Below are 24,570 nucleotides of genomic sequence, written 5' to 3'. Positions count from 1 at the left end.
TTGAATAAACACAATTTTAACTAAAGGATAATGGCAATGCTTTCGGACCTGGATCTGGCTTCCTGGCTCGACGTAGTTTCTGGCGAGGAACTTTAGGACTTCGTCCATCAGGATGACGGGGATCGACATCTTCAACACCACCACCCACTGAGGCCAGGACAAGGGGCGGATCTGAAAGATCACCTAGCACAGACGGAGAGGATATTAAAGCCATGATGTATGCACGTGATTTGTTGTTTGGAGCACGACACCATGTGAGAGTGTCATACGGTTTCCTCTGATATGAATATAACATCCAACCTCAACTTCAAAAAAGTTGGGGCACAGTGTAATGCACAGATTGTAAAATCTCATAAACCCATATTTATTTACAATAAAACATAAACAACATAACTGCTGTTGAAACTGACACATTTAACCATTTCATGACAAACACTAGCTCATTTTAAATTTGGCGGACCCATCTCAATAAAAGTTGGGACAGAGCAGTAAAAGACTGTAAAAGTAAGTGTTACAAATGAAAAACAGCTGGAGGAGCATTTTACAACCAATCAGGTTAACTGGCAACAGGTTAAGGGCCCCAGCCATTTCTGTGGACAGGTCTATCATTAGGCCCCTTAACAAGGGAAAGTTTTGTTGAGCTACAGCAAAAATCACTATTCAATGATGTTCTTTAACTTTTTAAAGCCACTAGTTTGTAAAATCAGGTTCAAACTGAGGGTTATTGTCACATTTACACAGTCTATCGCAGTGTTACTCAACCCTGCTCAACCAAAGAGCCAAATTGTTGAAAAATACCTTTGCAAGAGCCACAAACTAAGAAGTGAAGCAAAAACAGCTTAAATTAGCAGTAACAATAAGTTAAAGGTGGCACAAATGGGTGAAAAGGGGTGAAAATGGAAGGAAAAGTGGAAAAGGGGTCAGAAAGGAGCAAAAAAATGGGGGAGAAGTGACAAATAAATTAGTCATAGGTGACATAAAATGGTCCAAATGTGGCAAAAAAATGAGTGAAAAGAGACTAAAATGGGCAAAAAGCAGTCAAGAGTGGCAAAAATGGACAAAAAATAGGAAACACTTGGTATTTAGTGGCAAAAGGTAGCTTATAGGGGTGGAAAATGGCAAAAACTGGTAAAAAAAGGGCAAAATTGAGATAAAACTGGCAAAAAGAAGTGGCTAAAATGGACAAAAACTAGGAAAAAAGTGGTATTTAATGACAAAAGGTAGCTTAAATGGTTGAAAATTGGAGAAAAATGGTGAAAATGGGCAAAAATGGGATATAAGTGGTCAAAAATTGGTTAAAAAGTTGCAAAAAATTTGCAAAAAAGTAGGAATAAGTAGTTTTTTAATGGCAAAGGATTGCTTTAATGGGTGACAAGTGGCAAAAAATGGTGAAAAAATGGCAAAAAAGTTTCCCTTTTTGAGGTTTTCTGAGGGAATAATACTTAAAATTAAGACATAAAAGAGACACAAATAATCACAAAAGAGCCAAACAGTAACACTGGTCTAAAGCTTCAGAAAGGGTTTGAGCCATCACTTGAGAAGGCACCATGCCAAAAACAAAGAGCAGTGTTAATTTTGGCAGCTTTTTAAATTTTAGTCTTTAAATGAAATGTATTTTAGTTTTAGTCCCATTTTAGTCATTTCTACCCTTTCTAGTTTTAGTCTAGTTTTAGTCAACAGAAACTCAAAACATTTTAGTCTAGTTTTAGTCCATAAAAAGTCCTCACATAATAAGGTAAGATAAGATATACTTTATTGTCCCCGAGGGGAAATTTGCCTTGGGCAGTAGTGCAACGTACACAGCTCAAACATACACTGACATAAAAAAAACAACATTAAGAAGAAATACAGAGTCTGTAACACTATATAAAGTGCCTGAGAGCATCCAACAACCTAACAGTTCATTCAATAAATACTGACAATTTCGACTACAAATATAGAGTCTGCAATACTGCATAAGGTGCCTGAAAGAATCCAACATCATAAAAGTTCCTACAATAAATAAATAAATACATTTTAGTCCAAGCATTTATTTTCTTGCCTAAATCTGGTACCAAATCATGGTAGAGTGTTCTCTGCACTCTGACAAACCTTGGGTCCCTGCTTTCTACAGCTGAGAGGCAGAACAGATACAGATGTATTGTCTTTTGACAGATTTACCCACAGTGGAGAAATATCACAGATTTTGAATGTCTGACAAAAACTAAATTAGATTTTAGTCTAGTTTTAGTCCTCTTGATGAAAACTAAACTCAGTTTTTGTCAGTTTTAGTCATCACAGATCTATTTTTGTTAGTTTTAGTCTAGTTTTTAGGCAAAGTTTTAGTCGACAAAAATAACACTGCAAAAGAAATCAGTTTAGACTTGAGAAAAAAAATTGTTGATGCTCACAAAGCAGGAGAAAGATCTATAACATTATCACAGCGTTTCCAAGAGTCAAGAACTGGAGTGAGAAGTATAATCATGAAATTCAACGAGAGCCACGCAGTCCAGAACAAGCCTGGCAGAGATAGGAAGAGAAAGATTTCAGAGACTCTAGAAAGAAAACTAGTGAGAGGTGTGTCTAAAGACCCCAGAACAACTGCCAAGGCTCTAGTGAAGGACTTAGTCAAGTCAAGAATTGTGGTCTCAAAGAAGACAATCACAGGAGCCCTGCACAGGAATGGACCAAGAAAGAGTCACTTCTGCAGAAGAGACACCTTCAAGCCAGACTGAAGTCTGCTGAGGACAAGCTGGAGAAAGATTCTGATACTGGAAGCATGTCCTTTGGTCAGATGAGACCAAGCAAGAGCTCTTTGGCTGTAGAGACGTGGGTGATGTTTGGAGAAAGAAGGGAGAGTCATGTCACCCAAAGAACACCGTCCCCACAGTGAAGCACGTCTCTTTGTCTTCAACACAACAATGACGCAAAACATACGTGGCTCCTAGTGAAGAACTACTGCCAGAAGACCAAAGTGAACTCACTGGCTGGCCTGACCAAAGTCCTGACTTGAATCCCATTGAAAATCTGTGGGGTGAACTGACGATGAAGGTCCATGCTAGAAGACCATCAAATCTGGAGGAGCTTGAGAAATTGACCAAAGAAGAATGGGCTGGGATTCTTCAGAAGACGTGTCAGAGATTTGATGAAAACTACAACAAATGACTGCAGGCTGTTACCCAGCAAAAGGAGACCGAACTGACAATTAGCATAAGGGAGGAATCATTATTTAGACCCTGTAGTTTTTTGTTTGTTAAACAATTTTGTTTCTGTGTGCAAAGTAAAATAATGTTGGCATCCAAAATAAAACTAGGATGTTCAGAAAGGCTGTGTTAAAAAATCCTTGCTCTGTTTAAAAACACGTAGGAAATACTTTAACAAATGAAATTTTCACAGGGGGCTAAAATGTTCGTCTTCGTTTGTGTATTAGAATTAATTTATCATGATAGTGCACCTCTGAGTCTAGCTGTTAAAGGACCAGTGAGACACATGCACACTTACTGGCAGTGGGTCGACATAGAGGATGAGGAAGTGCAAAGCCATGGACAGACAGATGGCGCCCACTAGCCACGGATTAGACCAAGGAGGCATCTTCAGTAGGGACTGGTTCTCAGAGAGGCTGCAGCAAAAGAATAGAAGACATTTTTAAAATATAATTCATAGTTCAGGAAAAAAAACTTTTGATTCATTGATCTCATTTTGTGACTACTGGTCTAATAATAATCTAGTAATGATCAAGGTGGGCTTGCTTGTTTGGTCTCACCTGTTCAGGGCGTTGCACATCTCTATAGTCACGAGGACAGACAAAGCCATGGTCATGGGGTACGGAGACTCGAATACTGAGCACTGAACACCAGCAAACTCAGCGTGACCTTCACTGCACTGCAGATAATGAGACTGTAGAGGAAACAAGCATGTTGATTATATCCTTCATACTTACAGGTACCTCTCACCTGAAACAATCCAAAAACTGTCATGCTTTTATTCAGACTTTTTAAATTTCTTAATTCACAGTCATGTTTTTCCCTCCTGCTTGCAGCTGTGTACCTGAAGTTTACTGTGAACGCTTACTTTGTAATAACGTGATTGCCCTTGCGCACACGCATCAACTGAACTAGAGAGTAAAAGAGCCAGAGAGGAATCAAAGAGTCATGTGTGTTTACCAGCTGATAGAAGGAAAGTTTAGGTCCGTCATGTGCCGCCATGAACCACCATGCTGCAGCGCCGACTGTGGCAGCTCCAACATAACCTGCAGAGTGATAAAGTAAGAGTTTTACGGATGTAAAAATCATATCTGTGATTGCAGTTATGTGTAATCATATTGTTCTGGTACTCACATCCAATGATGAGGTAGCGGCAGAACAACCAGCTGGAGATCAGAGGCTCTCTGGGGGAACGGGGAGGGCGCGACATGATGTCAAGGTCAGGGGGGTTAAAGCCCAGGGCAGTAGCTGGAAAACCGTCTGTGACCAGGTTAACCCAGAGCAGCTGCACTGGAATCAGAGCTTCAGGCATGCCAAGAGCCGCTGTCAGGAAAATACTGAGCAGGGAAGAGAGGGGGAGAAGATAAAGCGCTGGAGTAGGGCTATCCTTAAACTGAGATTTTTAACTTTAACATGATTCCAGTTAAAATCAATCTATAAATAAGAACTAGACAGCCAATATAGGGTCATTTCTTGTTTTCATTTCCCAAAAATAATAGGCATACTACATAGGGTCTAAATCAGAGGTCATCAACAACATTTGAAAAAGGTCCAGATTTTGTCTGAACAGGCTCTTGGGGGCCGTTCTTTTAAATTAACTAAAACAAAGTAAATATTTTGGTCCAAATAGCATACTGCTATCAATTTTTAAGTATAAACAGGGTCAATCTCTACTGCCTATGGGCAGTTAAAATATTTTAGCTGCATATTTCTAGGACTGCAATGATGTTCATCACTAGGTTTAACACCACTATGCTGCATCCTTATTGGTGGAAAACAAACCGAGGACACCGGTCTTGTGTTTTGATTCTCAGGCAGGAAATTCACCCTCTCTATGAGCCTGGAGTGAAAAATTGACACAGAAAACTGCTGAATTAATCACAACTGGACTGACAAGCACATGCTTATCATGTATCATACATACTGATAAATAACAGGTGGATCTCTGTATAAAATAGATGAAACGTTAAAATCAGGGGTGTCAAACTCAAGGCCCGGGGGCCAAATCCGGCCCAGGGTACAGTTACACCCGGCCCGCAAGATCATATCCTATTCTTATTATAACTGGCCCAAAAATATGAGGTCTGCAGATTTCCTCCAGTATAAAAAAAGTAAACTTAACCTTGATAATATCAAATATCCTTAAGTCATAAAAATGTAAAAAAATAAAAAGTAAAAAATTGGACAAAAAGAAATGTGGGAAAAGAAATTCATTTGTGTTTTCATTTCATATTTTCAATTTTGCATTGCACAATTATAACTTCAGTTGATTTTTTGGGGGGCTTTTATCTCATATTTTGACCATTTCCAATTCATTATTTTGACTTTTGTCTCATATTTAAAAATTTTTTTATTCATAATTTTGACTTTTTATCTCATATTTCCACCTTTTTAATTTATTATTTCAACCTTTATCTCAGATTTGGACATTTTAAGTGCACCATTTTAACTTGTCAGTCATATTTTTGCCTTTAAACATGAAATGTGACTTTCTTTTTTATACATTTGCCTTTTAAAAGCAATATTTTAACATCCTGTTTTGATTTTTGACCTTTCGAATTAATAAGTTAGACTTTTATTTCAGATTTTATGTCTTTTAACTTATCATTTTGACTTTTTAAATCTCAAAATTATTTATCATCAGTGCTAATTTTTCCCCCATAATTTATAACTGGTGAAAGTGAGGTAGACAGTTTGGTTAAATGTGGACCCTGTTAGGCCCTCAGGTTAGACCTAAATTCAGAATTCAGCCCCTTCTGCGATTGAGTTTGACACCCCTGCATTAAATCATTCTAATTAAACTAAAAAGTTACCCTAAAAACCAAAAGATCTTTTTTCCTGCCTACATTTTCTGAATTGAATCATGTTTTGGGGGCTGGATGTTGAGCTTAGAGGGGGCTTGATATGGTGCCAGTTGACAACCGCTGGTCTAAATAATATAAATATGTTGGCAATGTTTTGATCTGTGATGAAAATCAATGATCCAATCAGCACTATGAGATATGTGACACGGTGCACTTCTATCTCTTGTACTGACCAGACGACCTCTCCAATGTTGGACGAGATCAGGTATCTGATGAACTGCTTCATGTTGTTGTAGATGGCTCTGCCCTCCTCCACTGCGGCCACGATGGTCGAGAAGTTATCATCAGCCAGGATCATCTCCGAGGCCGACTTCGCCACTGCAGTACCGCTGCCCATTGCAATCCCGATCTCTGCCTTCTTCAGCGCCGGCGCATCATTCACCCCATCACCCGTCTGAAATCATAAAAGGATGATTTAGTGACATCCAAGGAGAGGGAGGGTTATTATCATGGTCACATTCGTGCCTCTGAGTCTCTCACCATGGCTGTGATGTCACTCAGGCTCTGCAGGTACTCCACGATGCGACTCTTGTGAGCTGGTTCGACCCGGGCAAAGCACCTGGCTGTCCTGCAGGCCTGACGCTGCAGGTGAGGAGGCAGCTCGTCAAACTCACGGCCCGTCAGACCGCCGCTGACCCCAGAGCCCTCCTGCTCCTCCTCCTGCTCCGTGATGATGCCCACTCTGCGACAGATTGACAGCGCCGTGCCTTTGTTATCACCTGCAAGGAAAAATATTCACACTCAACTGTTGCTTCAAAATATTCTAAAAGACGGTTTAGCTGCACTTGAAAGTGTTTAAACTTGTTTTTAAGTTACAAAAGACGACTGCTGCTTTCCTTAAAGCATCTGTATCATCTTTTTAAAGTTTTTCGAGGAAATGCCATCAAGAAAAAAAAACATAGGCAGCATTATTTGTAGATTTAAATAAATCTGTGTATCTTTATAGATTTAACTAAATCTTTTTTCTGGATTTGGATCATGGGGCTTTAGATGTGTTCAGCTAACCTGTAATCATGATGACTCTGATGCCAGCCTGACGACACATTCGGACTGCACTGAGCACCTCTTTCCTGGGGGGGTCCAACATGCCCACACAGCCCACAAAGGTCAGATCAGACTGGGGAGAGGAAAGAGAGGGGGAGAGGGAGTACTTTAGAGCCGAAACAATGACAACAAATACCAGCTTCTCTTTCAAATATATAAACTAAAATATAGATAATATGGTTTTATATTACAGTGAGGGACTGTTTGATCATCATCATCACCTCATAGTCGGTAAAAGCAGCCGAGTTCTCCAAGTTCAGGCTGTTGACGTCAGGAGGTGCGTCCCTTGTGGCCATGGCGAGGCAGCGCAACGTGTCTCTGCCTGATCCCCATTCCCTCACTGTGGACAAGAGCTGCTCTCGAACCTCCGTGCTCATAGGCACACGGGTGGAGCCGCTGACCCGGACGTAGTTGCAGCGCTCTAACACACTCTCTGGAGCGCCCTGAGAATAGAAAAAGGGAGCGAATGAAGAAGACAAGGGACACCAGATTCAAACCTAGATTGATTCTAGTAAAAATCAAACAATATCGAGGCAAAAAGAGAGGTCTTAGGCACCAAATGTTAGGATGTTTCTCCTACTCAATATTGAAGTGCTCTCTCTTTCCCTTCCCACAGTTTAGCCTATGAATGTGACTTGAAGTTTTGGTATTTTTTGGTACAATAATTAAGATAACAGAGGCTGTATCATTTTAACACACCTGACACTGAATTTGGACATTTTTAAAGTCTTACCTTGACAAACATCTTGGCTCCAGAAGCAGAGCGGGTGAGTTTATTTGAGGAGCAGAAGACAGACATGGACTTTCGGTCTCGTGAGAACTCCAGTGTTAACTCCTTCCTCATCAACTGTTTGATCACCTGAAACAAAAAATACAAAAGAGGTAAATAAACATTTTTTCTTCAGTATTTCAGCACCACAGACTGGCCTGAAGAGATGTCTATGAGGCAAAATGAATCATATTTTATACAGTTTCATTTTTAAACCACTGAGATTATTTTTTCTTAAAAACAAAGAAACAAACAAAACAAAAACAATGCATAATTTGCCAGGGGACAGGAATCATAATCCATAGGACCTTTATAAAGCACATCAAAAATGGAAAAGGTCAATCAGTGACACAAATGTGATATTTTCCTCATTTTTTGACAGCAAATAAATAAATAATATTAGAGTATAATAAATGATGTGCAGTTGGTTTGTAGAATGTGGCTGATGTTAGCAGTGCTTGCTGTGCCAATCTTTGATCGTCGTTGCAGGTCACCGTCCATATTCCTGTGCTGAGTATCGTCACATGCATATAACCTGACACAGCACACAAAGACCTTCATTCCCATTTTCTAGATCAAAATAGTGCTAAACTGTGCTGCTCTTACAAGATGCTATTGGTGCTATCAGTTCAGCACTGGGCACATTTGACGAAAAAAGAGCCATTAGCTGGAGCTACAGTGATGCCCGTTTTAGACTGGGAGTGTGTTTTACTGCTTTTGTATGTTGCGCGCGTCAGCTCTGGCTCCTGCCGGTGCGGCTTTCACACAGGGCGCGAGTTTGCTGCGTGTCAGCCGCATTTTCCTGCTCTCAAAGCCCTATCCTTCTTCACGAGTTTTACCTCAATAAACCCCCCTACAAGCTTATTGATTCAGTGTATTGAAGAAGTTTGTCGGGAACTATTCAAAACAAAAGCATTCTGTACAAGTGAATGGAGTTTCTCTACAGAAATACTAAACCAGGCTTTTAATTTGAAAACCACGAACCAGAAAAGCATTCATAGGTGTTTATCTTTCCTGTGATATATTCAGCCAGTGTGGGGACATAAAGTTTCACTAATAGTTGCTCTTTAGGGAACAACTTTATAAAACAGCCGCATTTAAGCTTATGGCCTTCCTCAGGGTTATCAAGAAACATACTATAAACATATTCTATGTGCATATTTGCCACACATGTAAATATGGCTCTCCATTTATCATTTTCTGTCTAATATGGTCCACGGCCACATGTGGTGCGCGGAAAAAAATAGGCAAGACTTCGAATCTCTCAACCCTCCGCGCCTGAGTCGGGCGTACCAGCTGCGCGAGACGCGGCGCACATGCAAGCAGTCTGAAAGCCCTGACTTGTTAACATGCAATCAAACTGAAAATCCACACGTGTCGTGGTCGAGACGCGTGCGTCACGATCCCAGTCTGAAACGGGCTTGACTCCTTGTAGCAGGCCCCTGTGTTATAGTCAGGGATGGGATGGAAACCAGAGTCTATATGGACAAGGTTCTGTTTTTAAAATACCCGAAAATTCAATAATGTTTTATCTTATCGATACTGTTATCGAGTCTCACAGGGTCTGTGACATAACTTCATTTTAAGATATAACTGGAGTAAAAACATACATCAGTTCTTTTAAGGGGAACATAAACCAAAAGCACATCAGTATTGTGCATCACATTAAACCAGAATGTGGCATCTTTAACTGTCTGCTTGCGTGCGAGTCGCATGAAATCATATCCACCTGTGCTGGGAGTAATAGACACTCATACAATTCTCTTCAGCTGCTTCAGGATAGTTTTCTTCTTCTACTGCTCAGATAAACGCTGAAAGGGCTCTCATATTTTGTAGCAAGTCTTGTTCGTTAAAAATATTAATCCAGTGTAGAAATCTTTGACGGAATCGGCAGAATTAAAGTTAATTACTTAACTTAAGCTAAAGGATGGAAATATGAAGCGTTCAGGTAACCTCAGTTAATTAGACAACTGTATTCTTTATGTTATGATGTGTTCAAATATCATAAGAAAATGAGAAAATTTAGTTTTTGACAAGAAACTTCAATAAATACAGTTTAACTCAAGCACTACTCAGCTATGACCACTTGTATTTTATATATCTGCCATTATTTTGTCTTTCCAACAAATTATAGAAAAAAGTATCAATAGGGGTATCAATAAGGACTGGGATCAATAAGGAGTATCTCTAAGGGTATAAATATCAATAAAATCAACAATCCCCATCCCTAGTTATAGTTTGGATTTAACATTAGATTAACTGAGTTGATGCTAACCACAGAAGGACTGTGTTTGATTGTTGTTGTGTTTTTGCCTGTACAATCTGCTGTAACCCAAGTTTGAAAGAGTGATAGGTAATTTTCTTTTCCGACTTATTCTTTAGTGAAATGTTTTCAACTAAGAGACAAAATACTCAGTAATCTTGCATTTGGGGTACAGTTATGGTCGCAAATAATTACTGAAACAAATAAACAACGACAAAGCAGCCACCTTAGGAAAATCTCAGAGGGACAATATTTCTTTAATACATTTCTTGATTTCTGAGTATTTGTTTTGTGCAAAACCCAAAGCTCATGCTGTAACCAGTACAAACTAGGCCAAATTATTTTATTCTTATTCTGACCAAACCTGTTTCTCTGCACCTGTACTCAGCCCACAAACAACAACTCAGCCAATCATCTGAGGGCAAGAGCACATTCTTATCAATACTACCAGAAGCCAGCACCGACCACACCTGTGTGGCTGCAGTAGGGACACATTCAGCAGTAGACATGCCAAAAGAATTAAAAGTGCCGAAGAAGGAACCCAAGAAAGCCCAGCCCAGGACTTCAAAGAACCCCAAGGGGGGAGGTGAAAAGACCACTGCACTTCAGAAAGCCACGAAAACCAGAAAACCCACCAGAAAGAAGACCACCAGACCCAAAAAGAGGAGGACAGCAACCAATAACATGTGAGTTTTCAGCACATTATCACACAAATGCTTGATAGAAGGCTTTTTAAAGAGACACACACCTTTTAAAAGAGTGCATTCCTGAATCAAAGCTTTCATCACATATTTCTCTTTATCTTTTTTTCTTTTTGAACAAATCAGACCTAGAATCAAACCTAATACTATAAAGCGTGTAGCCACTGCCAGCATGATGGGAAATTTACACCCACCACTGGCCAAATAAGGATGTCATTTTAGCAGTGTCAGGTAAATTTGCCCACCCTACCCACAGGGGTGGGGAGAAAAGTAACCCAACGGTGTAATTCAATGACAGCATAAATACAACCCCTGCTTTCTGCTTGTTCCTGACTTTATGACCAGAACCGAGCAGACCCACAGGTCCACTGACCAAAAAAAACCTGGATCCTCCTCCCTTTGCTGGCATCGTTTGACACTGTGCAACTAGTGAATCTACTCAAGGTGTGTTTGAACACGTTTTAAATTAAAGAATTTTGCCTGAATTTTGGTAGGATATTGCAGAAACTGCCCACAAAATGTTACATTTACAAGTCTGCCTCTTATAATGACAGTGTCCCCAAATGTCATGCACGCAGCAAACATTTGCACACATAATCACAGGACAAACTGTTCATAAGCGTGGTTAAAAATCAGTGACAGCTTCCCATTGATCCTCTCAACACAGCAGAGGATGAGCCCTGTAAAGAAATTAGTGCATCTATTACCTATCTGATCTTATTCTTTACATGTCTAAGAAAAGTGGTTCTTTCTTCAAACACAGGACATTTGAAAAAAGTATTAACATGTGTGATAACAAAATCACACTCACACTGTCCAGCATCACCGTTGTGACTGTGATATTAAGATCACGACACGCTAAAAAAACAGGCTCTAAATGATATGAATAAGACAGAGAGCATGTCAGTATTTTCTCTAATTGTTAAACCAGTTTCCTTTTTAAATAGCCCAGGGGTGTCAAACTCAATCTCAGTGGAGGTCAGATTCTGGATTTAGGTCTAACCTGAGAGCCTAACAGGGTCAACATTTAACCATAACTGTCAACCTCATTTTCACCAGTAATGAAAAAAACAGCACTGATGATAAATCATTTGGAAATTCAAAAAAGTAAAAATGGTAAATTTAAAGGCTCTAATCTGAGATATAAATGTCAACTTATTAGTTCAAAAGATCAGAACACGATATTAAAAGAACAATGTTTTTAAAGAGCAAATATATGAGGACAAAATTAAAATTCTAAGTTTGAAAGGTCAAAATATAAGATCAAATTTAAAATAATGAGTGTGAAAGTCAAAATATGACTTAAAATTTTAAATTGTGAGTCTGATTGCTTAAAATTTGTGATTAAAAATCCAAAAATAGGAGTTTTAAATGTCAAATTATTAGCTAAAATTCAAAATGATGACTTATAATGTTAAAAATATGATTTAAATTCAAAACTGGGAGAGTATAAGGTCAAAATATGATATAAAAAGTAAAAATAATGAACTTAAAATGTCAAAATATGAGAAAAAAATTGAAATCTTGTGTTTAAATGTCAATATATGGGATTAAAAAAGCCAAAGTAAGGAGTTGAAAAGGTCAAAATATGGCTTTAAATTTAAAATTGGGAATCTAAAAGATAAAAATGTGACATATAAAGCCCAAATTACGACTTTAAAAGTTGAAAGCGTGAAATGAAAAGTCAAAATCATAAGCTTGAGTCGTAATTGACTTAATTGACTAATTGATTCTTGACTTTTTATGAAATCTTCTTACTCTTTACTTTTTTTATGACTTAAAGATATTTTAAATCATCAAGTTGAAGTTTACATTTTTATACTGGAGGAAATCTGCAGACCTCATACTGGTGGGCCAGTTATAATACAAATATGATATGATCTCGCGGGCCGGATATAATCGTTTCATGGGCCAGATTTGGCCCCCGGGCCTTGCGGTTGACACCCGTGAAATAGCTTATAATGTAAACACTACAAGCCTTGATTATTACAGTAAACCTCATTACATTATGCTGCTTGTTAAATTAAAGTGGCCGGTAAAGAAAGATAGTGGCTGGTAGATTTCTAAATTCACCAGAAAAAGATAATTTCTAACCCTGATAGCCAGCCTAAGATATGAGTTAATATCTTTGGAAAAACAGTATAAAAGTGGTGGTTAGCCACTGGAAGAAATTTCTACTTCTGCAAAGTCAATGGAAATTTCACCCATAATCATATCTACAGTTGTACCGGCAGTTTAAAGGTGGATAATCGTGTTACAAAAGTCAGGATCAGGACATACTGGAAAATAGACGTTTTGCTCCATCCCTGTTCTTGACTGCATTGCTGTGGCTTTAAGGTCTTAAAAGTACAAAGACATCAGAGTGATGATAAAACCTGGAGAGGACGACTCCTGAGTAATGCATTCAGAGGTCAGACATCAATGAATCATTTACATCAGTGCTGTTCTCTTAAAAGCTACTCTCTCACTTCCTCCTTCCCAAACAAATACAAATACACATTTTAATGCACACACACACGCCTAGACACAAACACACACTTACCGAGCAGCATGCCGTAGCTCTCTCAGCTGAGCTCAGTCCTCTCAGGTCGGTGTCAAACACGTTCATTTTCTCCACCAGACAGCAGAGGGCGGTCTCTGTGGCTTCCCCCACCTTCTCATACACACCCTTGGCCTACGGCAAAAAACAAAGACACAGGGAAAAAACAGAGGTTCAATAGGGCAGGGAGTCTTTACTGAGCAGGTGAGAATAGGATATTCAAATGTTCAATTCTCTAAATCTGTGCTGGTAGAAATATTTCAGTACCCAAACATGGCCATGGCCTTTGTACAATTTAGACAATGTGTTGGAGAAAATCAAACTTAAAAAAATATAGTTTTCATTTAATAAAGTTGAGGTAGTGCTGAAGAAGAGTATATTAAACATGAGCATGGTATACAGTACATTTTCTGGGTGGTTTATTGTAAAAAAAACAACAACAAAAAAAAAAACCCAAAACAAAACAAAATGGCAAAATAGCCAGTGGACCTCTTAGGGTTAACAGCAGCTTCACTGCATCCAACATGTGGGGATACCAAGCCGTGGTAAGAGAGAGAAATGATGTATCTGTTGTTATAATAAGAGGAGGGACAGAGAGTTCTGGTATCACTTCATCACTGGAGACAGATTGTTAATGCATAGTGTGAAAACACACACTGAAGTGCAGTCCCTTTGTATCTGAATGCCAAAAATAGATTAATAATGCAAGATTTTTTAAATTCTGGTATGGATTAATTTATGACCATATACGGTCATATATGAGGGTCTGAGTCGCCCCTGCAGCTGTGTTTGAGCGTCTTACCTCATTATAGTCTAGAGATGAGTCATTACAGAGAGCACAGATGGACGCCATCTCCACCAGGCCTTCATACTGACTGCACTTCACCACTGAGCCGTCCTTATAGCTGCACAAACACCAGGACAGGAGAGATGAGGAGGAAAAGGGAGGGAATTAACGCAATTTTAAACATAAAAAGAAACAAGACAAATTGTATACAGTCGCTAGAAAAAGTATGTGGACCCTTTGAGATTTCTTGGATTTCTGCATAAATTGGTCATCAAATGTGCTCCGATCTTCATCTAATTCACAACAATAGACAAACACAGTCTGCTTAAACTAATATTGCACAAAAAAATTATATGTTTTCATGTTTTTATTGAAAAAAACATGAAAACATTCACAGTGCAGGGTGGAAAAAGTACGTGAACCCCTAGGCTAATGACTGGTTGACCCTCCATTGGCAGCAATAACCTCAACCAAACGTTTCCTGTAGTTGCAGATCAGACCTGCACAACAGTCAGGAGGAATTTTGGACCATTCCTCTTTACAAAACTGTTTCAGTTCAGCAATATTATTCGGATGTCTGGTGTGCATCGCTCTCTTGAGGTCATGCCACAGCATCTCACTCTCACTCAGATGAAGATCGGAGCACATTTAATGACCAATTTATGCAGAAATCCAAGATATCTCAAAGGGTTCACATACGTTTTCTAGCGACTGTATTTCTAAAGATGAAATATGAGCAGTTAAGGGGTTAAAGGTTAGAAACACTCACACTTCCCCTTCAGGGGCGTAAGTAGATCCAGTCACTGAGAACTCGCTCAGTCTGCAGCGCTCTCCTGACACACTGTCCACCACAAACATCTGAACACACACAGATCGGTTAGTTTATTAATGTTAGAAAATCACAGTCCAACAAGCTGTTCTATAATCAGATCCTTATAGTCATCATACTCAAGTTTTTCTCTAGATTAGTGTCCCATTTAATTTGATTAATTTTCCTCTCCTCATCCCATGGCTGTGCCTCTTCTGTCTGTGATTTTGAATGACTATATTTTATTTATTTATTTTTATTTCAAAATGAACATATTTTATGGACTGCAAGTGAAGCTTTCTCTGCTTTTTTCCCAAGGGAAACTGAAAGCTCATTGGAACAAACTTCTACAGCTGATGAACATGGGGACGGTGACAGTCAGCAGGATGAACTTCGGACATCATCCTTAGATGAGGAGGGAGGTAGGCATGCTTGATAAGAGCAGTTTAACCCCGAACGGGTACACATGTTTGGAACAAGAGTAGCTAGATGCCAATCAGCAATATAACTGACTTAAACAACCCTCTCATTTGGAATGACATTTCAATCCAGCTGGGCTTTTTTGGATCAAATTCTTATACATTTTTAGTCTGATCAAGCTTTGATTGCAATCATTTGTGTCTGTTCAAACATTGCAAATGCTTTCCTTGCAGCAGCCCAGACTGCAAAAGGGGCATGTTTTTAATGCTACTTTATGCCCTATGTTTCCTTTCCTTATTCTGCATTAATTTCAGCTCTATGTCTTCAGCGACAACCTCCTTAGCTGAAAAATGGAGCCAATGCAGCAGTGTACAAACCTGCCATTCCTCAAGTGTCCACATGAGGCTGCCTGCAGAAGTACCAGAAATCACATACACCGCGTTCCACATTATTATGCAAATGATATTTTTCTCTGATTTTCCTAAATATTAATGCAAATGACAGTCAGAATATTTTTCAAGTCATCAGCCATTTGAGCATAATTCAAATGTTTCTGAACAAACTTCATAATGACAAAAATTATTAAAAAAAAATAAAAACCTCAAAATGCACTGTTCCATATTGTTAAGCACAACAGCTTTTAAAAACAGTTTATAGGTTGTAAAGAACTGAAAATGGTCATTTGTAGAAACTGCAGCATCAGGGGGTCATATTTACTGAAATCAAAACTATTTCAATCAAAAACATCTTAACAGGACAAGTTCCATGTTAACACAGGAGCCCTTCTTTGATATCACCTTCACTATTCTTGCATCCATTGAACTTGTGAGTTTTTTGGAGAGTTTCTGCTAGATTTTTTTTGCAGGATGTCAGAATATCCTCCCAGATCTGCTGTTTTGATGTGAACTGCCTCCCACCCTCATAGATCTTTAGCTTGAGGATGCTCCAAAGGTTCTCAGTAGGGTTGAGGTCAGGGGAGGATGGGGGCCACACCATGAGTTTCTCTCCTTTTATGCCCATAGCAGCCAATGACACAGAGGGATTCTTTGCAGCATGAGATGGAGCATTGTCATGCTTGAAGAAAATTTTGCTACAGAAGGCACGATTCTCTTTTTGTACCATGGAAGAAAGTGGTCAGTCAGAAACTCTATATACTTTGCCGAGGTCATTTTCACACCTTCAGGGACCCTAAAGGGACCTATCAGCTCTCTCCTCATGATTCCGGCCCAAACATGACTCCACCCCCTCCTTGTTGACGTCCCGGCCTCATTGGGACATGGTGGCCATCCACCAACCATCCACTACTCCTCCATCTGGACCATCCAGGGTAGCACGGCACTCATCAGTGAACAAGACAGTTTGAAAATGAGTCTTCATGTATTTCTGGGCCCACTGCAACCATTTCTGCTTGTGAGCATTGGTTAGAGGGGGCTGAATAATAGGTTTATACACGACTGCAAGCCTCTGGAGGATCCTACACCTTGAGGTTGGTGGGACTCCAGAGGCACCAGCAACTTCAAATACTTGTTTGCTGCTTTGTAATGGCATTTTAGCATCTGCTCTCTTAATCTGATGTATTTGTCCGTCAGAAACCTTCCGCATTATGCCTTTATCTGCACAAACCCGTCTGTGCTCTGAATCAGCCACAAATTTCTTCACAGTACGATGATCATGCTTAATTTTTCCTGAAATATCGAATGTTTTCACTCCTTGTCCAAGGCATTACACTATTTGACACTTTTCAGCAGCAGAGAGATCCTTTTTCTTTCCCATAGTGCTGAAACCTGTGGCCTGCTTAATAATGAGGAGCATGTGGAAAAGTGCATTTTGAGGTTTTTATTTAAAAAAAAAAAAATAGTTATCATTATGAAGTTTGTTCAAAAACATTTGAATTATACTCTAACTGTTGATGACTTGAAAAATATTATGACTGTCATTTGCATTGATATTTAGAAAATCAGAGAAAAACGTTGTTTGCATAATAATGTGGAACGTGGTGTACACGCTGCATGTTAAAATGTGCATTAAAAGTAAAAGTGTTTACAGCCTGGTCCAAAAACCTATCATAGTTCAAGTCTTCATGGGCACACACTGGATGGGGGTTGAAAAGTTTTTAACTGTTGTTTTTATCAGTTTTAATTAAAATACACAAAGTTGTGCGTTACTGGAGACCAGCTGATACAAGTGCATTTTAGCATGTTGAGGCTGTTAGTAAGGAGGCTTAAAGCCACCTTATCTCTTTGTTCCTGGGTTGATCTACAGTTAGTCTGAGACCGGGTTTTTAATATGGCTTCCACCACAGATTGGGCTTAAGAGCCTCCTACTCTTGAGGACTTAATGCTCTATGAGAATGTACTTCACATGGATTTTTTTTGTCTAGATATAAATGAACTAAATCTTTGTTAATGGAATGTTAGTATGATGAGCTGTTAGTACCATAACCAACTACTTCAGTTGCTTTTCAGTGTCATTTATAACCATCATAACTATACCACCCCTCCTTTTCTTGTAATTTTACACTCATCCATCTTCTCACCCTGCAGACGGACATCTGGTTGGTAGTCAGAGTTCCAGTTTTGTCTGAGCAGATTACTGAGGTGCAGCCCAGCGTCTCCACTGACGGCAGGCTGCGGACGATGGCGTTCTTCCTCGCCATCCTCCTCGTTCCCAGAGCCAGACAGGTGGTGATGACGGCAGGGAGACCTAAGAGAAGAAACAAACAACAAAAAAACAAGCAGATTAGATGATGGTGCTAAGAAAAGGTTGTCTTTAAGAGGAGAACTATTTGTATAATTCTTATTAATAGATTTTTCTGTTATAGCGGCTGGTATTTTGCCTCCCCACCACAGCAGCTGGTTCACAAGTGCCTCAATCAAAGATGCATGCATCTGTGCTTTTTAATGAAGTATTTTCTGACATCATGTCTCACTAAAGTGACTTGTTAATCTGATTGAAGCAAAATAAATGTTTTTTAAACCACTAAATTGGCACCAAGTTAATATTATGATTTCTGATAGGTGCCTTGAGCTTCATCTACGTGCTTGAAAATGGTTTGAAACATCAACATTATGACCACATTCAAGGTCACAAGAGGGCTCAAACAGGTCAACTAGATTTTCTCTGGGTTCAAAAGTAATTTTCCCATTGGAAATTCAAATCTTCTGCGGTAAAAAAAGAACTAGCATTTCTAGCAGCTGTCAGCTGAAGTTTACAGCTATCAGTGGGCTCCATCAATTAGAGAAGTCATTGTGACACTCCAGGATTGTGTGTTGTATAGTTTTTCTCCTCCAGATTGCAAATACACAATGTTTCCCTTCATATAAGGCTAGTAATGAGTCTCCTACAGGAGCATAAACCATCATTTCACACTCAGTTTAAGCTTAGTAAGTCTACCTGGATGATAATGATATTTTTTCAGATGCAGTGTACACAGACAACTGGGAAAAGCCATCCCATGTAGGTATCATAGTGTAGTGAATGCTAATTTGCAACACCAGCTGATATGGCGTTGTACCTTCTGGTATTGCAGCTACAGCCAGGGCGACGGCGATCTTGAAGTAATAAACGGCTCCTCTGAGCCAGCTGCCTCCATGCACAGGGTCGTTGAAGTGTCCCACGTTGATCGCCCAAACAGCCACACAGATCACACTGATCACCTGCAAGCCACAACACAACAAGTGTGAGGATGCACACGAGTAAACCAGATACAAAGATTTAATCAAGTATCACGAGTTAAACATAAGCAGCTCCTGACCTTCGACAGCTGCTGTCCAAACTGGTCCAGTTTTTGCTGTAGCGGGGTTCTTTCAGGGTCCGTCGATGCCATCTCATCCCGGATCTTTCCGATCTCTGTCTGCACTCCTGTTGCCACGACGACTCCGATGGCTCGCCCCGCAGCTATGTTGGTACCCTAGACAAAGGACATGAGACACATGGCCTGACATTCACACTGAAAATCTCCTTTAATTAAAAAGACTGCTTCCATCTTTCCGTATATTTATCATTTTAGTTCTCTCACTACCTCAGAGAATCATTGAGGCTATGCTCTCATTTCAGTGATGTCAAGAGAACGCAAACAAATATGCATTAATCAGAACAATTACAAAATTACACCAGCATAGTTCAAACAGTTGCATTTAAAACCAGAAAAGTTCATTATCATAGTTTTTAACCGACCAATAGGAAGAGGTGTTTGCAGTTTAAATGTTTGTTATCAAGTGTTACATGTGAACCTAACACAGAAGCTAAAAGCAGTTCTTCAGGACAAAGCTTTGTGGAACTTCAAGCATCAGCAGATTACTAGACTGTGTTGAGCAGGGATGTCAAACTTAATCACAGCAGGAGCCAGATTCTGAATTTGGGTCCAATCTGAGGGCCGAACAAAGCCAACATTTAACTATTAACTGTCAACCTCATTTTTACCATGCAATGAATTATGGGGGGGGGGGGGACCTAAGCACTGATAATAAAGGATTTTGAGATTTGAAAAAATAAAAATGGTAAGTTTAAAGGCTCAAAATCTGATGTAAGAATTCAAACTTATTAGTTCAAAAGGCATTTGAAGTCAAAACAATGTTTTTAAAAGGAAAGAAAAAAAGTTTAAATCATGACTTTTAAGGGTCAAAACATGAGATACATTTCAAAATCAATGGTTAAAAATGTCAAAGCCTGAGGAAAAAAAACTAATTTTGAGTTTCACAGGTCAAAATAATATTTACAATTTAAAATTTAGGATACAAAAGACCAAATTGTGAGATAAAAGTCAAAGTAAGGAGCTAAAAAGATCAAAAGGTGAGAAAAAGAAACAAAATTGTGAGTTAAAACATCAAAATATTACGCAAAAATTTAAAATAGAGGATCAAAAAAGGCAAAAAATGTCAATTGAAAAGATCAAAATATGAAATCTAACGTCAAAACCATAACTTTTCCTGATAACTGTGAGATGCAAAATCAAGAATAAGAAATGAAAACAGAAATCTATTTCCCACATTCCTGACTTTTTATCTCATTATTTTAACTTTTTCTTATTTTTATGACAGAACATGGATGTTTAAATCATCAAGGTCTATTTTTACATGTTTAAACTAGAGAAAATCTGCAGATCAGTGGGCCAGTTATAATAAAAATATGATATGATCTGGTGGGCTGGGTATAACTGTACCACGGGCCAGATTTGGCCCCCGGGCCTTGAGTTTGACATCCCTGTTGTTGAGTATTCATTATGAGACTGATTTGGCAAGGACATATGATGGCATTTTGTCTATTAAGGCTTTACAAATAAATAAAAAACAATGCCTGCCATGTCTTACAGACATGTAAGGTGGAGGCACTGAGCCGCTGAACAGTTTTCAAAGCCAGAGAAATTCTTGTAGATGTAAGAGTCTGTTTCTTGTCAGAGTGGCTGTGACAGACCTGACGTGTTTATTTTTATTGTGAAAACACTGGATGTCACGTCAAAGTCTTCATGTGAGTACAGTTTGAAGGAAATGCCTCATAGTTTCCTTGAGATATTAAAATAGCACAGAACAACGGACAACACAGCACTATGTAGCCATCAGCCCTTGCTACCTCCAGTATGAAGACATAACAAGCAAAGTAAAATAAAGACTCTGCATGAATATTTCTGTAAAAGCTGCATCTTCCAAATCAATGTGTGCATGGACTTTATCTTGATCCAGCAGTGCTCAGTAAACCGCATCCTGCAGGTGTGCTGTGTGTCTGAGTGATGCTGCTGAATAAAACATCAATGTCTGCTCTCTGACCGTGGACCTCCTGCTGACTCAGCAGCCTTTGGAGTCTGACAGATAATATAAAACGCACACCTCAACCATCAGACATGAGACAGTGCCTATCTAAAATGTCTTGTTTGTACATGCTCCAGCAGCCGAGTCACCAATACTCCAGTCCTAGTCTGGATTCATATACATCACAGACATGCTGTAATCTAACACGCATTCTTGTTATTTGCAGCATCTGTTAGTTTGTTTGTAATTTCATGTATCTTAATTTTTAGATGTCAGATTGCCCCCGTTTCTCTCTCCCAGAGTACTAATTTTACAGTGCATGTGTTTTCAACAATTCAGCAGATTGAAGAATAAATTGGTAAAGAAGACATTTATCATACTGGAGATATTTTCACCAGCGTAAAGCACCATATGTCCACAGCCGCTGTTTTATTGCACTGGCTGCTCCACTGACCTCAGTGTTAAAAGCACCTCTTACCAACATTGTTTGTTGTAAAAATATGACTGCTGACTCCTGTTTTCCTCTGTAGTAGTCATTTTTATCGGTTCAGTCTGGTCTGAGGAACCCTAACTCTTCGACACTCCGAAGATTTAGGGTCTCTCACGCCAGACTGAACTGATAAAAACATTTATTTGTGCCCATGTTCATTAAATCTCTGAATAACAGGTAATGTAAGATGTGCCGAGGAGTCATGCAATATGCCAGTACATCAATGCTGCCAGGAGGTTTTTATACACACGTGGAAATTTTAAATGGAATCGCTGCTGTTTCAGGATGTAATGATATGTGTTTGTGTGATCTCTATTCATATGTTTATTGATTTGTGACTAATTTTTTTAGCAGCTGTAGACTGGAAAACTTTAAGCTTGAAAAGGTAAGTTGTATCAGTGTCTCCCCCACTCTTGATGTTGACAAAGCTGGTATCAGAAATCCCGCCCCTTCTTGATTTTGATTGGCCATTTAGGGGGAACTGACATTGGCGAGCACCAAATACTTAATAGTTTAACGTTTCTCAACTAAGAGAATAGCATCAAAAACAGCTAATGCCAAAGACTTTTTTGCACTCAGGACATAGAGTGCCAAAAAACTGGACTACATTGGTTTTGTATTGAAAATGAGCGATGCCAACACAAAAAAACAGCGGCTGTGGACACAGGCCCTAATTTAAGTGGCAAGTTTCCTCAAGCCAGGGGTCAGGAAGTGGGGGACAGCCATCAGGAATGAAAGTGAACGGGGGAAAGTTAGTACTACAGCTCTGAATTTCTACATGCACAGAGTACGATTCTGACACTTTACAAAAAAGATTTCCACAGTTTTTTACCTCCAGACCTCTTAGTATTTAGCATTGTCTAGCCAGATGAAGGGGTACAAGAGGCTTGAGGAGTCTTGTACTGAGCTAAGAGGCTAACTGAGCCCTTTTAACACATAAAAAATGCTTTAATTGAAGCTGCGATGCACTAGAAACCGAATAAACTTTCTGGGGTGAGCACAGAGTTATGATGTGCTGTTCACGAAAGAACCCATGCTATGAAACGGCTCTAATGTGCCAGTTTCCTTTCCTTCATCCTGTCATTATTTAATCCACATTTATAAAGCCAAACTGGCACCAAATGAAGAGCTGTTTGGGAGCCTAAACAACCAGCTCTACTGAGCTGAGCCAAATGAACTGGATTTCTGAAAAAAAGAAGAACAGATGTCCCATCACAATGAGAGAGGCTGAGGGTGGGTGAGACGGACATCAGCTGAGGAAACACAGGCAAGATCAGAGTTGAATACGCTAAGCTAACTGTGCTGAACCAACCTGGATTGCTTTGTAGAAATGGACCATAATGAGTGTTGTGTGACACTGCTCATCCAGGCTTTAGATGGAAGCTTTTTTAATCCCTGCCTGGTGCTGTTTCTACATGAATTTTTCAAACTTCTTTAATTTTTTACCTCGTTATTTCACTTCTTTATGGACGAAAAGAAGCTTAAGAATTAAGAATGTTGAGATGTTTTTGCACCTTGAATGCTTGGCATAGTTGTAAAAAGTTATAAATGTGGCCTTTTTGGAAGTGTTTCTCTTTGCAGAAATCCTTACTTGCCCACCAACAGATGATTTTCACTGTTGTGTCATCTACAAAGAACTTACACAGACAGTTGATCATTTACAACTGATTACTTAGAATTTAATCATCCTGTTCATCCTGCTCTTCAGGAAAAGGTTGCATTTATTAATAGTGTTGATTTTTGAGACTCACAGAAAAGAGCATGTTCTTCTTGTCCTGGTTGACGGCTCTGGGATCGGGTACAGGATCCGTGTGTTTGAGCACCGACACAGACTCTCCTGTCAGAATGGACTGGTCCACCCTCAGCGTGGTGGAGCGGATGGATGTCAGCCTGATGTCTGCTGGGACCTTATCACCCACTGAGAGGAGGGAAGACAAAAATACATCTTGGTTTATTCACAAGGTGTATTTTCATATCTGATGTGAGGGTGCCAAGAGACAATATGCAGCTTTAAAGCAACAGTGTGAGTTCTGAGCCATCAGACCAGCAGCAGACACACAAGATGACCAAAAATCACGACTGGGCAAGAATAAATTTAAGACTTAATGAGTTAAATATTTTTGCATGGGTTTATCCTTCTTTTCAAATATGATGAAAAAACCAAAGTTAAAGTTGCTCTGGTACAAATACCAATACCCTCAACAGATATGAATAAACTAGTTTTAATCTTCTCCAACATGTTTTGCACTCCAGCTGTGCAGTCTCTCTCTCTCTCCCTGTGTCTGTAATCCTGCAGAGACTTCAGGAACACTTCTGTATTTAAACACATCACGTCTCAGTGGTGTTTGTTTAGACATAGCTGAAATTACACTGTGGCATCTTTGTTTAGCTCTTGGCAGAAATCTTTATGTGCACGTCTGCTGCTTCATCTCTGCCCTCGACTCTAAGTGCTATCGCTATGGAAACGCAGTGAGAGGCACACAAGGAGGCCTCATGGAAAGTATTTTACTGGAGTGCATTTCAAGCAGTGATCTCAAACGGTTCTGAAAGCAAGATGAAACATAGAAAAACAGATAAAACATGATATTTTATTATTAAACTAATATGATGCTCGTAAAAACAAACAACATCAGAGTCCCAAACAACCATTATAAAATGATTTCTTGAGTTTAACTACCAAAAATAATGTGCAAATATTGGACACAAACATCAGCAACATTTATGTACCAAAAGATGTCACTGTTAATGTGTAATTTAGACAATGTGCAGGAGTTTGCCTTTCAGATGGATGCATTTCTCCTTGACTGAGGTTCCCAGTCGTTTTTCCTCAGTGCTCCTTTACTAGTATCAACAAAAGCTGAGCGGTCCATGACTCGGGATGCACAGATACTGACCCCAGTATTGGGTATAGGTGCCAACTGCTGGCCTAAGGAATCATACTTGTATTCATAAAACAAAA

General features: G+C 39.3%; 1 protein-coding gene across 1 annotated transcript in view; it reads right to left on the bottom strand.

Annotated features, from left to right (window-relative positions):
- si:dkey-28b4.8 (sarcoplasmic/endoplasmic reticulum calcium ATPase 2) overlaps window positions 1–24,570 on the bottom strand; it is a 48,065-nt gene that overhangs the window by 4,187 nt on the left and 19,308 nt on the right. Inside the window, exons 7-23 of the mRNA XM_041785000.1 lie at window positions 23,363–23,529; window positions 19,132–19,287; window positions 18,892–19,033; window positions 17,914–18,080; window positions 14,919–15,007; window positions 14,165–14,267; window positions 13,366–13,497; window positions 7,824–7,949; window positions 7,312–7,533; window positions 7,052–7,163; window positions 6,527–6,765; window positions 6,220–6,440; window positions 4,317–4,519; window positions 4,143–4,228; window positions 3,743–3,876; window positions 3,481–3,598; window positions 49–183 (exon numbers count right to left, since the gene is read on the bottom strand). Of these exons, the coding sequence (XP_041640934.1) occupies window positions 49–183; window positions 3,481–3,598; window positions 3,743–3,876; window positions 4,143–4,228; window positions 4,317–4,519; window positions 6,220–6,440; window positions 6,527–6,765; window positions 7,052–7,163; window positions 7,312–7,533; window positions 7,824–7,949; window positions 13,366–13,497; window positions 14,165–14,267; window positions 14,919–15,007; window positions 17,914–18,080; window positions 18,892–19,033; window positions 19,132–19,287; window positions 23,363–23,529 (2,552 nt within the window). The remainder of the gene's footprint in view (window positions 1–48; window positions 184–3,480; window positions 3,599–3,742; window positions 3,877–4,142; window positions 4,229–4,316; window positions 4,520–6,219; window positions 6,441–6,526; window positions 6,766–7,051; window positions 7,164–7,311; window positions 7,534–7,823; window positions 7,950–13,365; window positions 13,498–14,164; window positions 14,268–14,918; window positions 15,008–17,913; window positions 18,081–18,891; window positions 19,034–19,131; window positions 19,288–23,362; window positions 23,530–24,570) is intronic.

The sequence above is a fragment of the Cheilinus undulatus genome, linkage group 4 (assembly GCF_018320785.1).
Source record: "Cheilinus undulatus linkage group 4, ASM1832078v1, whole genome shotgun sequence".
Lineage (NCBI taxonomy): Eukaryota > Metazoa > Chordata > Actinopteri > Labriformes > Labridae > Cheilinus > Cheilinus undulatus.
The sequence above is the reverse complement of the archived record's forward strand: the minus strand, read 5'-3'. Positions and strand labels throughout refer to the sequence as shown.